The 12,334-nt window shown below is 37.4% G+C and overlaps 1 protein-coding gene across 1 annotated transcript; it reads left to right on the top strand.

The window, feature by feature from the left end:
* Nucleotides 1-5,306: 5,306 nt before the first annotated feature.
* On the top strand, nt 5,307-11,865 carry LOC105035301 (uncharacterized). The gene is made up of 2 exons (XM_010910823.3): nt 5,307-5,611; nt 11,334-11,865. The coding sequence occupies exons 1-2, from the start codon at nt 5,378-5,380 to the stop codon at nt 11,754-11,756; spliced, it is 657 nt and encodes a 218-aa protein (XP_010909125.1). The 5' UTR covers nt 5,307-5,377; the 3' UTR covers nt 11,757-11,865.
* The last annotated feature ends 469 nt before the right edge of the window (nt 11,866-12,334 follow it).

Raw genomic sequence — 12,334 nt, 5'->3', positions numbered from 1 at the left:
CTCCAACGGCTGCAGACAGACTTCGTCCGGACTCCTACGGGAGCCGGACTCCGCCAACAACTTCAACCGCAAGTAGAATACGCCCGGACTCCTACAGGAGCCGGGCTCCGTCCTCAACATCAGCTGCCGGTAAGCCTTGTCCGGACTCTTACGGGAGCCGGACTTTGCCTTTAACTTTAATTGCAGGAAGACTCCGCCCGGACTCCTACGGGAGCCGGGCTTCGTCCTCGACTCCAACGGCTGCAGACAGACTTCGTCCAGACTCCTACGGGAGCCAGACTCCGCCAACAACTTCAACCGCAAGTAGACTCCGCCCGGACTCCTACGGGAGCCGGGCTCCGTCCGCAACATCAGCTGCCGGTAAGCCTTGTCCGGACTCCTACGGGAGCCGGACTTCACCTTTATCTTTAATTGCAGGAAGACTCCGTCCGGACTCCTACGGGAGCCGGGCTTCGTCCTTGACTCCAACGGCTGCAGACAGACTTCGTCCGGATTCCTACGGGAGCCGGACTCCGCCAACAACCTCAACCGTAATTAGACTACGCCCGGACTCCTATAGGAGCCGGGCTCCGTCATCAACATCAGCTGCCGGTAAGCCTTGTCCGGACTCTTACGGGAGCCAGACTTCGCCTTTAACTTTAATTGTAGGAAGACTCCGCCCGGACTCCTACGTGAGCCGGGCTTTGTCCTCGACTCCAACGGCTGCAGACAGACTTCGTCCGGACTCCTACGGGAGCCGGACTCCGCCAACAACTTCAACCGCAAGTAGACTCCGCCCGGACTCCTACGGGAGCCGGGCTCCGTCCTCAACATCAGCTGCCGATAAGCCTTGTCCGGACTTTTACGGGAGCCGAACTTTGCCTTTAACTTTAATTGCAGGAAGACTCCGCCCGGACTCCTACGGGAGCCGGGCTTCGTCCTCGACTCCAACGGCTGCAGACAGACTTCGTCCGGACTCCTACGGGAGCCGGACTCCACCAACAACCTCAACCGCAAGTAGACTCCACCCGGACTCCTACAGGAGCCGGGCTCCGTCCTCAACATCAGCTGCCGGTAAGCCTTGTCCGGACTCCTACGGGAGCCGGACTTCGCCTTTAACTTTAATTGCAGGAAGACTCCGCCCGGACTCCTACGGGAGCCGGGCTTCGCCTTTAACTTTAACTGCAAGTAGACTTCGTCCGGACTCCTACGGGAGCCGGACTTCGCCTTTAACTTTAATTGCAGGAAGACTCCGCCCGGACTCCTACGGGAGCCGGGCTTCGCCTTTAACTTTAACTGCAAGTAGACTTCGTCCGGACTCCTACGGAAGCTAGACTCCGTCTTCTATTCCGACTGCGGGAAGACCTCGCCCAAACTCCTACGGATACCGGACCTCGCTACCGACTCCAACCGAACTTCGACCGACAAGTCTGGACACCCTGGCAGGCCGCAGTAACGGTCACAGCACTACTCCACTCCCTACGACGGGTCTCGCGCAGCTCCACTACTCCCTGGCAGGCCACAATAACGGCCACGATCCTGCTCCACTTCCTGCGACGGATACCGCGCGATTCTCCCATCCGCTGGCAAATCGCGACAACAGACGCCGCTCCACTCCTCGCGGCAGACTCCACGTGGCACACCCCGGTGATAGCCACGGGTCCACTCCACTACTCTTCGCAGCAAACTCCGCTTGACCCTGGGCAGCCCACTGCCAGACGGTTACAGATGTCGCTATCAGGCTACTGCCCCCTCCACCTATAAAAGGGGGGCTCCAGATACGTTATTCTATAAGCTTTCATCTTTCATCTAAAAACTCTGCTAAATTCTCCGTTCGTGCACTCCATTCTTGTTGAGGCAGAGAACTGACTTGAGCGTCGGAGGGTCTTGCCGGAGCAACTCCACCTCCGGTTTAGACTTTCTTTGCAGGTCCCGGCGGCGACCGCGACTTCCTCGACTCCAGCTTCTCCGGCGCAGGCGGATTTTTGCACCAACAAAAAGCAATCATCTAATCCAATGATTTAGATTAGCATGCAGCAGTAGGCATGCAAAGGCTGGTTATAGGTGGTTAAAAATATAAGAAGTTTGAAGTGCTTTAAAACATCCAAACATTCTATCCAAAAAAAAAATCCAAACAAAATAATCAAAAATGGCCTAGGCGATGTATACATTTTTTTTTTTTTTTGTATTTGGAACAATAGAGACAAAAAATAAATGAAAAAAAGACTTCCCTTCTTAATTGAAAAATAGAGATATAAAAAAAAAGGGGGCAGAACATAAGGACTTTTTCCCTTGAATCTATTCTGATATTGCATATGACTTTTCACCTAATTAAATTCCATGTAATTTTAAAAGTCTTAATCTCAAAATTCTTTTTGTTCAAATGTATCAACTTTCATGATATGGTTTTATAATGTTTTGATGGAAAATAAGATGCTTAGTTTGGTTCAATTAGATTCTTTTTCTCATCCTTTTCATGCTTTACAACATATATTACCGTTAAAGAAGTTAAGTACATGTTTGATTGGAGAGAGTTGGACTCTCAAATGAGAATGAGAATACATGACTTTTATTCCATCCATTTAGTTGGAGGGAGCTTCGTTACCATTTTCTGTGAGAGTGAGAATATGTTCCAATCCTCCAAAATTCAATTTTTTTTCTTTCTTAGTATTCAAATTTCATTTTGATTTCGATCACAAACCAAAGGCATCAAGATATAGTAATTTCAATTCTTATTCTGATATATTCCAATTCTAATTCCAATTCAAACCATATGCACCCTAAATCTTTTAAGTACTAGTATGCAACCTGCGCTTCATAGCGGGCTTTTACTAAAATCAAAGATAAACTTTAACATATTTTATTAACCTATAGATTTTTTATATTATATAGTATTTTCATTATCTAATAAACTTACATCCATGCGAATCTTCATCTTCTATAACCATTTTATATAAACTAAAAATATGAATACTAAAAAAAATATTAGAGTACTAATGAATTGAGAAGATTCTATAACAAAATATGAATAAAAATGATTGAAGAAATAAGTTGCAATATTTAAAATTAAATTACCTCCAACGGAATGAAAAGGAAAAGAGAAAAGACTAATAATTAAGGTATGTTATTAGATTGTGCTAGATGATTTTTTAGGAGGTGTTTTTTGAAAATGTTTAGTATGAGATGATTTTTCAGGAGTTAAAATAATAGATTCTTGTTGAATCTGAGATAAAGAATGTTCAGAGTCAAAATTTTTGACAAATTATCAAATCGAGATTTACTTTCTGAAAATATTTTGATGGCCTTGAAATTATATATGCTATCATTAAAACTTTATAAACCAAATATAATCTAAACTACGTCAATACCATTAAGGATGCTTTTAATAATAGCTGGTAGACTAAGTCTATTACATTTTATATCCATTGCAAGATTAAGTGTTAGAACATCAGTTAGCTGCGAAGTTAAATTTTCAAAAATTATAAAGATTGCTGCACTAATTTCATCTTAAATAATATTATTTAATTTATATTTTGAGACAATAAATATATTAAATTTTTTTATAAATAAAAAATATATATTTTTTTAATAATAAAATATAGTATTAAAAAATATATTACAACTTTACTATCGTACTGAGGGCCTATCATTTTTACTATATTGATTATACTAAAAAGCATTACCATAAACCTTTACTACAGTTCTGTAACTGTAATCTGGTTTATACCATCAACTATATGAGACATCAATTGATTTTAAACTTACCTTGCAAGTGAATTTATCCCCTAAAAAATAATTAAATAATTTAAAAATTTTTATGTATGCAAGTTATTGGATATAATGAAATATTATCTCGTATATAAAATATTACTAATCCAACCCTAAATCAACTCTAGTTAAACCAATAATATACCCAAACTCAATTCGACAAAATAAATAAAATTTATATTTTAATCCAACATTGGCCACTGATTTTTTGAGCCCAATCTCTTGTATAATACTAAACCAATCTAGCCTAACATGTCCTAAGCAGACTTAAGCCTATAAACATATTATTTAATTATTAAATATTAAATCTTAAAATCAATCAGTAAATATAATCCATAAATTTAAATTTAAATTTCTAAATATCAATTTTCTAAGTTAAATACATATATACATTATAATTTCAAATAAATAAAACTATCAATTTTATTTATGCTGATCTTTGGTTATTTTTTGAAAATTTAAATATTTTTATACATTTTAATATAGGATCATAAACTTTATTTATATAGATCTTTGGATGTTTTTGGATCATATATAATAAATTTAAATATTTCTACATATTTCAATATAGGATCTTAAAATTAATCTTAACAAATCAAGAAATTTTTTTTTGATGAATTAGTATCATTCAATTAATGCAATCAACTTTACTTTTTTAATTTTTTAATTTTTTTATCTGCATACAAAAATCCAAATATTTTAGATTTTTGGATATAAATTCTTAAATTACATAGGTCTGAAAATATAATAGGTCAATTTTGATCTAATACTATAATGGACGTAGAGATTACAGTCGAATAGATTTTTTGGATATCTGACCCATCCTTAATTCTTATAAAGGATGAAAAGATTTGAACTCCAAACCTTCATCAATAAAATTAAATATATATTTAATTAATGATTTTCTTATATTCTCACATGTAACTACCAACACAAAAAACGTGGCCATCATCTAAACTTCCCTAACTGGCCATCCCGAGCCTCCTACGGTCCGACCCCATTAGACTCCTGAGAATGAAAAAAAGGAGGAAGCATTGGGAGACATAGAGGAAAGATTAATGAAAATAAAGAAAAGACAGAAAAAATTAAAAGGCAAGAATTTTTCCCACATACATTGATCAATTTTCTGATCTTTTCACTTCATTTTCTTTTCATTTCTTTCTCTTTTTTGGAGATATGTAGAAAAGAGAGCACCGGAGGGAGATTGGAGGGATTTCTTAAGTTCCCATTGGGTTCTCTCTTATGGGATTTTGTGCGAGTTGTGGCGATGTGAGTTGGTCCCTTGAGGTTTTGAGGGCTTCATCTTGGCAGAAGCATGATATTTTATAGGTTTCATCGAGGTTTTGAGAGCTTAATATCGGTAAAAATATGATATTTTATAGGGGTTGGGATTTTCCATCAAAAGAATTTTTCTTTGGCTATAAAATTTTTAATTTTTTAAATTAATCTTAAAAATAATTTTGTTCAACCTGTTTAACCTGACGGTTGGATCACGGATTCGGTGACCCGGACCCGGACCCGGACCCGTTTAAGATTATGAGAAGTCCCCCTAAACCCTCTTCTTCTTTCCCTGGTCAGCCGCCCCAGCGCGATTCTCTCGCTCAAAACCCCTCGCACTTCCCCTTTCGGCATGGCATCGAGCGAGGCGCCGGCGGCCGCCATGGAGGTCGAGGGAAGCGGCCCTCCGGCTCCTCCGCGCCCTCAGTTTGAAGCTTTGAAGCCCCACGAGATGTCGGATGGGTTGGTCCAGTTCCGGAAGGTGCCGGTCCCGCCCCACCGCTACGCGCCTTTGAAAAGGAACTGGATGGAGATCTACACCCCCGTCTACGAGCAGATGAAGATCGATATAAGGATGAACCTCAAGGTCTTAATGCGTTTTCCCTTCCTCTCTTTCTGTATTTATTGTGTGTTATGATATTGCAAGGAGACTGGGGATGAGATTTTGTATATAGAGTTGTCCAGGTGAGAATTCTTATTCTTAGTGTTTGGAATTGTTTTAATTCTTTCTGAATTCGGGTGCAAGTTTTGATTTTGGCTACTGCTTAATTAGGATTTTGCATTATGAAATTAAAAAGGAAAAAAGTAAAAGACTTCATAATGAGAAAATTTTAAAAATCCCTTAAACATGAGGTAATTATTTTGTATACTGTGATTATAACAAGTCTCTGGCTGCGTTTAATACACATTCTCTGGCTGTGTTCACGATTCCTTTTAGTTTGGTTCAGGGATTTGGTTCTTGTTGAATCTTTGTTTAAAGATTACTTCAAGCTTGTTTCTATATGTCACATTCAAAAATGTTGAAAACATTAAATTCTTTGTTTAGGTTAACCAATGAGTAGCATTAGTCCCAATGTGATTTCTTGCTTGAATTAAATTAGAGGACATAAATGTAAATCTGTGAATTCAGTTATGAGGATGTGATTGAAAGCGCTATGTCTGTGCTTAGGTTGATCTTAATGTCATCATATGATAGATTCTAGGAGTGCATTTGATGCCTTTTCCGGACACCAGTAGGTGATGGATCGAGACCAACATGTATCGAATCTGGGCACTTCTTGCTGGCTCATCATGTGCCTTGGCGGCCTAGATTCTTGATAGGACTGTATCTGATGTAACCAAATTCTTGACAGATGGAAATCTGCATTTTATCATTGCCCGGGAGGGGGCTACTTGTGTGGCTTCATTCAATCCATTCCTCTTCATATATAAAGTTTCAAAATTGACAGTCATCACTCATGGCCGTTCCTTAGAGAATACTATATGATGCATGTAGAAAGCAAGTTTTAACCGTGGTCTTTGGTTGCTTTCTTATTATCTTAAAGTAGTAACTTCCTAGATTGCAGACTGGATTTATGTATCCATGGTGCGAGATGATAACTCATATTATTTACCAATTTTATAGTACAATGCATTTAACAAGATTTACAAATATGCCTCTTGTTTTCCATTCCTTGGTTTGTAAATGCAGGATTCTAAATGCTTTCTCAATTTAACTATTTTTTTCACCAACTATCAAAATGCATTTTTACTGGTGCTAGCTGAGAAAAATAGTGCAAATTATTTGGAAAAAGGATCAGGAGTTTATGGGGAAATTGTAGTGCTTTGTTAATAATGCAAAAATTTGACATCTATCTAGAGAGTGTCAGTAGCAATATAAGATAGTTTTAGTGATGAACATGCTGAAAGCCCATGATCCATATGATTGATACTAAGGTATCTAGGCAGGGATGTACATCTTAGAGCATTTCTTGGCAATGGCTATTTTGAATCTTGCTGCAGCAGGTAGAAAAGTGTTAGGCTATGTCTTTAGACTTCCTTTCTTGTTTAATCTAAAGAAAGGTGGTACTTAGGGCAGTTTATAGCTGACTGATTCCAAGACAAGTTGGAACTGTCATTGTTTTCTTCTTAAGTTGGGTTGTTGGATGAGTTGTTTATGCCACACTAGTTACCTTGAAGGCTACTTTAAATTTTTGGCATTTGGAGGGAAAACCCAAGCTTATTTGTAAGTTAGTGAAGGTTATGGACTAGGCCATTCAAAACTAGCAGTAGAATGTTTCATTGGTAGCTGGAAACCAGACTAAAAACCAACTAAGGGTTGCTAGAAGAAGGGAATCAGCATGTAGTCATGCAGGAATAACAAACAATAACATTGGTCAAGGCAATATTTAAAATGCACTACATGTAGCCGCAAATTTGGATGCGGCCCCTAACCATGCTGCAGTGCTTATATGTCTCTATTATATGTGGTTATGTTGCATGGGGGCCAAAATGAAGTCTACTTAGCATTGTGTGGCCACATATGCAGTTAGCATTGTATTGCTGTATATTACCCACTTAGCATTATAGAACTAAACATGCAACCCACTCTCATGTGGACCTGTGTTGATGGAGATGGTGCAAACTGATAGCCAGGTTAGATATGGATTTTCGGCAAATCGAATAAGGGTGTCAATAATGTTAAAATGCTACCAACCACTTGGTTAGAGGGAGTCCCATTCCGTTTTCGATTTCAGGATGGAATGGGAATGGTTCAATTTATCTAAAATTCAATCCCCACTCTTATGGATTCAAATTTTTATTCCGATTTTGATTCCGGTAATGATCCAAATGCTTCAGGGGATTTAGTTATTCCAATTCTCATTCCAATCCGTTCCGATTTCGATTTCAATTACGAATAAGGCTGCAAATGGGTTGGATTTATCCGTGATCCGATCCTATCCGACCCGCTTAGATCCGATCCAAGTCATTTTAAAGGACCTGCAAAGTCGGGTCGGGTTCAAAAATTGGACCTGTTCAATATTTCAGGTCGGGTCTGGATTTACTAAATTAGGATCCGACCTGACCCGATCTGAATTCAGTATTGAATCCAATATGTAAACTATAGAGCAAATAGAGTGGTATTAGAATTCCAAATGCTTGTTATTTTTTATATAGTTTTACTCAATTTGATTGCGAGATTTTGAAAAATTGCTTATCAATTAATAGCTAAGGCAAAGTAATATTTATTTTCTTTTGTCATAAATTTTGTATATATTGGTTTATCATATGAATCGAGCCCGACTAGATTTGGGTCCGAGCCGGATTCAAATTTTTTAGATTGAGATTGAATTATACATGGACCTGATCCGATCCAAATGATCCAATGGGGCAAACTTTTTGATCATGGATTTGATTCAATCCGATCCGATTTTCAATTGGATTGGGTCTGGGTCCAACATTAGGATCCGATCAAAAAATCGGGTTGAATCGGAGTCACTCATGATCCGATCCGACCCCATCCATTTGCACCCCTAGTCATAAACCAAGCATCCTCTTAATTGTGTTATAATTGTTGCTATAAGGAATCAAAGTCCTAGGTGGTAAGCACTTAAGTTAGCTGTTATTGTTATCTACATTGAAGGTGGTATCGTACCGAACTATGTCAGGGGTGGACTAGCATGGTTGCGCCTGTTGGTTCAAAAAATCCAGTGAAGGAGGGGGAGAGGGAGAAGGAATGAAAGGACGAGAGGGAGGGAGGGAGAGGGAGGAGTGGGGAGAGGGGGGGAGAGAGAGAGAGGGCTTTCCAAGTGCCATCTCTTCCATTCGCACGAAAATAGGGGCTGCACCCCTTTTTTATGAATTTTTTTAAGTGAAGTTGACCTTGCTTTAAAAAAAATTCAAAAAAAAAGGGTGGAAACCCTATTTCGATACAATATTATATGACTCTATTTTATTATTTATAATACTATATGATACAATATTAAATTACATTATAATATAATATATTATATTATTACCAATATTATGACAATACAACATTACTATCACTATTATATTGTATGTCTTTTATTGCCATTTTCTCATACTAAAAGCATTTTTTCAATATAGTTACCAAACAAATGTTAAAGTTTCACGGTACTTTACAAATATATTTACCAAACAGCAAACGACTTTTTATTAACAGCTCTACTAGCGAAAGCTCTACTCCCAAAAGCGTGACTGTCAAAAGCTCTACTACCAATATAACCCAAACATGGCTTCCTCCATTTTTCTTGTACGTTACAATTAATTGACTCTTAGTTCTTATACAGGCCAATATATTCTGCATTCTATTTTCTTCTCTTCCCCCTTTAGGGACCAATTTTAACTGGTTTATAATTGAGTGTAGACATGAAAAATTAACATGAGTCAAACCTATTTTGGAAATATAGGATCATAAACCATACTAAGTTTATTTGCAGATTACAATTTGATATGTGCATTACATTATTTCACATATTTTCAATATATGTTGATGCTTCATAACCATTGGAAATACAGAAAAGCTCAAAATCTATGATAAAACTATAAAGGGTCATGCATGTGACTTAATACATAAAAGAACATGTTCTGGACTTTTATATGTATGGCCACTACTATGGGAAGTTCATAGATGATAGGGTAACTTGTTAACCTTTGGTTTAGTGTAGAAAGAGAATTTTCTGCCATGAACATGTCCAAATTGTAAAACATGTTTGCAAATCATGTAGAAAAAGGCCCCAACAAAATCAGTTAGGGATATTTACATATCATCTTGATCAAGGTCATTTATATAAAAAGTTTGCAAATCATGTAGAAAAAGGCCCCAACAAAATCAGTTAGGGATATTTACATATCATCTTGATCAAGGGTATTTATATAAAAGCTGGGTAAGCTTTTTTGACTATGTATTGTTCTATGCTGGTGTATCTCTTAGACATGTATCAATACAAATTAATATGTTGTGATATGGCTCACCACGGACCACACACAGGCACACACACACTATGTGCATCAGTACAGCGGAAGCACACACTCTTTAACCCTTGTATCCTCCTGATCCGCGAAAGCAAATTATTTTTCATTTTTTTTTGGCATTCTAGTGTTAAATTGTGATCAGGGCATTTTTGTTAGCAGGAAATGAGTTTTAAATTAAAATTGGGACATACGCAATCATTCACATTTTCTTTTTCATGTAAACACTTGAGTTTTAATGCTAGTTATCCAAGATTGAAAATGTAGCCATTTATTCGGTAGGATGGAGTTTATGTATAAGAAGATGAAAGAAATGTTATCTTAATCAATGTAAATAAGCTTTTCCTTTTCTGGTTGACCACTTAATGGCTGTAACCAACTTTACTGGAATATGGCTGATCCATATTTCATTCTTGCAGCACCAAAATTCGAGGGTGTACCTTTAATCTAGGCTACTGGTAAACAAGATAGCAGTATCTGGTGCCTTCTAGTGTATTTGTTTGGTTTACGGGTTTTGCAGATCAAGTAAACGATAAGCTAGGAATGTGCTTTCCTGTTGTTTTCTTCAGGTTGTCAAATTTAAATACACACATGGAGATACATGAACTTGCCTAAGAAGGGTTTTGATAATTGGATCTTTTTTCTGGATTAGTTGATGCATTATTGGTGAAGAAGAAACATGATAAACCTTGCTGGAGGAACAGAATTGCTAAAAGATTCATATAGAGAAAATTCAGAATGCACTCATGCAGGAATAACAACAGTATATCTATATGTTAATCCAATAACAATTTAGGTCTGCTGGTAGATTGATTTTGGCTTGTAGTTATCAATCAATTACGTGCTAAGCATTTGGATCTTTACCTGGATCCAAATTCTAATTGGCAATAATTGCCCTATTTGGATTATGTTATGGTTCAAATGAGCAAAAGTATAAAGTGATGGATATGTTGTTTTTCTCAAGTCATTCTGAGCAACTAGAGTCTCTAAGTCATACTATGGAGATTGCACGGCTGCTTGCCTATAATTTGTTCTCCTAGACATATACACATGTATTCGTAGACATATGTATACAGATGCATGCATAAATACATTCATTACTAAGAAAATATGACTTGGTTTTCCACTTGTTTATTATTACTCTTATAATGTCGCTGTAAGAAATTCTTTCTTGGTGGTAGCAAGCAGTTTTTTTGGGGATAACTGAAGAAATTAACTTTTCTTTTTAACTGCCATCCATTTGATTTTACTAATTCTTCCCCTACCTATTCATTTTATGATTCTGCTGTCATAGTTGTCCTCTTCTTCTGAGAAATATTCTGTGGTTCCCTCAGGCTCGGAGAGTGGAACTTAAGACGCGATCAGACACACCAGACGTGAGTAATCTGCAGAAATGTGCGGACTTCATCCATGCATTCATGCTTGGATTTGATGTTGCTGATGCCATTGCCTTGCTGCGTCTGGATGATCTCTACGTTGATTCTTTTGAGATCAAGGATGTGAAGACACTTCGTGGGGAGCACCTTTCACGAGCTATTGGTAGGCTTTCTGGAAAAGGAGGCAAGACAAAGTTTGCCATTGAAAATTCTACGAGGACTCGGATTGTCATTGCGGATACTAAGATCCACATCTTGGGATCTTTCTTGAACATTAAGGTTGCGAGAGATTCACTTTCTAGTCTAATTTTAGGTTCACCTGCTGGTAAAGTCTACTCCAAACTTAGGGCTGTCACTGCTAGATTGGCAGAAAAGTATTGACACTCAATTTATATATCCGCGTGCTATGTTTATCTTGATGTGATAGAGGTTTTTCTATGACTGAGTTCTGGATTTCTTTATATCAAATTGGTTTTAATGATTGATTTAAGCCAAAGGTATACAATACGTGCCTTAATGCTGTGGATTGTGAATTGTGAATTGAGATTTCCTTGGATCTGAAATTTTTCAAGGCAGTTGACATTTTTGGATGCCTCCAATTTCTCGATTAGGGATCGCTATTGGGTCGAGTCGGCTTGGATATGGGTCGTATTGATGCAGATTGGATCAAAAAATCGTTAAATTCAAATTAGACTAGTTATTAAATTAGTTAATAATTTAGATCTGAATATGATCTATTTATTAAATTGATAATTTGGTCTGATTTGCTTAATCTATTTATTAGATAGGTCAAATTAAATTTAATCAGTTAAACAGATTAAATAAATTTTTAATGGATTAAACAGGTCGAATTTAAGAGAAATAAATTAAATAGTAGGTTCTAAATAGATTAAACAAGTCTTAAATGAATTAACGAGTTAAATAGATTAAATAGGTTATGTAACTTAATTCGATTGAAT

The sequence above is a fragment of the Elaeis guineensis genome, chromosome 9 (genome assembly GCF_000442705.2).
Source record: "Elaeis guineensis isolate ETL-2024a chromosome 9, EG11, whole genome shotgun sequence".
In the NCBI taxonomy this organism is placed as follows: domain Eukaryota; kingdom Viridiplantae; phylum Streptophyta; class Magnoliopsida; order Arecales; family Arecaceae; genus Elaeis; species Elaeis guineensis.
This window is presented reverse-complemented; position numbering and strand designations above follow the sequence as displayed.